Below are 2,526 nucleotides of genomic sequence, written 5' to 3' on the forward strand. Positions count from 1 at the left end.
AGTAGGTTGACCAGTAATTGTTTCATTATTTATTTATTTTTTGATAAATATTTATTAATATTTGCTATTAGTTCTAAATAATCAATTACATAGTTATTTAAAATTAAATTTTAAGGTAAATAATACAATATTTTAAGAAAATAAATATATTCAGTGATTTCTCAAAAGAGTCCGCTAAATTAATTTTTTTTAAATTTTCAACACAATGTTTATAAATAATTAAATTAAACTAATAATAAAACCTGCCAATTATTTTTATATGCGTTTATAAATATACGAAATATACGTTTATTGTATATCTAACTTATGATTAATATTAAAAGTATTTTTAATGACAAAGAACTCCACATCATTTTTTTATTCTGTTGGAAATTAATATGAATATGTAAGTAATAAAATGTTAAAATTCTTAAAAAGTGTCACTAAAATTAAATTTTCTAAAATTTTCATACTATGTTTTATAATAATTAAATTAACTTAAAACTAATATTTACTAAAAACTTACCTATTATACGTGTATTAAAAATAAATGTATGTTCTACATTTAATATATGAGTAATATTAAATGTATTTTTGGTGACTTCAAACAATTTTTTATGTTTTTCTAATTCTGTTAGATATTCTTGTACTTCTTGCAGATTCACAACCAATTTATTAAAGCAATCATCAATAAAATTCTTTTCGAAGTATGCATTTAACACATACATTTCAATTTTGTTATTATAAAAAAATGATTCTAATGAATTTTTGAAATCGATAGATGATAATGTAAGATCTGTTTTATTTTTGTGAATAAAATGACTAAGGCATGTCGATGTTTTTTTTGATAATGTAAAAAAAAAATTTGTTGGACCGTCACCAAAGAGGTTCATATTGACAAAATTTTGAAAACATTCAATTATTATTTTACCAACAGAAATAATATTTTCATAGAATTTCGACGATTCTTCTTGGTCACTATCAAAATCATAAACATAAGTTGATGAACTAAGAGTTAAGGTAAAGAGTCTTAAAAGTAAAGCAATAGGACGAAATGTTGCAGTTAGTATTAGTGTATGAAATATTCGTATTTCTTTTCTGTAACATGTATATTTGACAAATCTAAAAATATCAAAAAGGGTCAAACGACTATTACCAGGGCAAGTTATGGAAAGTCGTGCAAATCGGATCATATCTAAAACATATTTTTTTCTTCCATTTATTAACATTGGATATTGTTTATCTTGAGAACTTATTATTATATCTATTTCGGGAATTTTGCGATTACTCATCATAAAGTCATAAAATACTATATTTTTCGGTAAAAATTCCCAGTATTTAGACCTTTTAAAAGCTTTTTGAAAAATATTATACACACTACTAAATTTTAAATTTATAAAATTATCGTCGTTTTCGTTTAGTTCCTTATCAATTTGTAATAATCGGTTTTTAAGTTTTTTTGCGACATATTGAAAATTCTCGGGAGTATATTCTCCTGATTCGTTGTAATCAGGACAATAAATAAATGATTCGTCATATATCACACTTTGGCACCATTTAGATAATAAAATATTCTCAAACTGATCTGAGAAGTAATCATGAAATATCATGTAACCTTTAAGAATACTTAAAATTTGATCAGACATATTATATATTCCGTTATTATTACTAGCATAAAAATATACATACTCGGATACGTTATTTAAGTATAAATTTAATGACATCAATTCCTTCGAATATAATTTTTTATCAGCTTCCCTTAAAACATCTAACATTACTAGTACGAGTTCGCCATGAGTTTTTATTGCGTCGCCATATTTGCATAAACTATGCACGTCATACAATTCTATGTTCTCACTGATTTCATTTAAATATTGTTTGTTATGATTAAAGTAATTTAACCAATACTTCGAAAAATTACACTGCAAATTATTAAAGGATAATCCAAGCGTTAAATTAATGTTTATTAATGATATAATTTTTATTAGAATCATTTTTTGTCTTATTAAAATAAAATATTAATATTCAAGAGCTACTTATACTATAACTTAATGTAGAAGTATTTACAAGTTGTACTTTTACAACCTATTATATTTTTTATTTTAGTTTTTAACATTTGATAAATAGTGTTACATTTATTCAGGTGTTTTTGAATTCGTGCATAAATATATAACTATTATTTTAAATATTTTTCAGTGCTTTAATAAATTTAAATTTTTGTATATACATTATTATTATATCGGGAAATTTTTTGGCATATATATTAGTGCTGATCAATAAAATTCGATCACCGAAATTTCACTACTAACAGTTTTTACTTTGTTATATACATTGAAATAAGCATTTTGTGAACATTTGAGTTTTAGCTTCGATGCGAAGTTAAGAAGGTATTAATTTTACTATGATATGTTTTTTTTTTTTGTGACTGGGAACGCTCAATCTCAGCTCTTGTTGGACCGATTTTGATGAACAATATGTCAAAAGATCAAATATCGTATCTAGTCAAAGACATTACCCTCAAAAATTGAAAAAAATTCCCTCGTTCCC

General features: G+C 23.6%; 1 protein-coding gene across 1 annotated transcript; it reads right to left on the reverse strand.

The window, feature by feature from the left end:
* Nucleotides 1–494: 494 nt before the first annotated feature.
* LOC126909763 (uncharacterized) lies at nucleotides 495–2,043 on the reverse strand (the record flags this gene model as incomplete). The annotated part of the gene is made up of 2 exons (XM_050692193.1): nucleotides 1,669–2,043; nucleotides 495–957 (listed from the first exon to the last, which is right to left on the reverse strand). Coding segments are annotated over exons 1-2 (768 nt in total), but the record flags the coding sequence as incomplete, so codon positions are not given.
* Between the last annotated feature and the right edge of the window lie 483 nt (nucleotides 2,044–2,526).

This window comes from Daktulosphaira vitifoliae, unplaced genomic scaffold (assembly GCF_025091365.1).
Source record: "Daktulosphaira vitifoliae isolate Bord-2020 unplaced genomic scaffold, ASM2509136v1 Scaffold_1180, whole genome shotgun sequence".
Lineage (NCBI taxonomy): Eukaryota > Metazoa > Arthropoda > Insecta > Hemiptera > Phylloxeridae > Daktulosphaira > Daktulosphaira vitifoliae.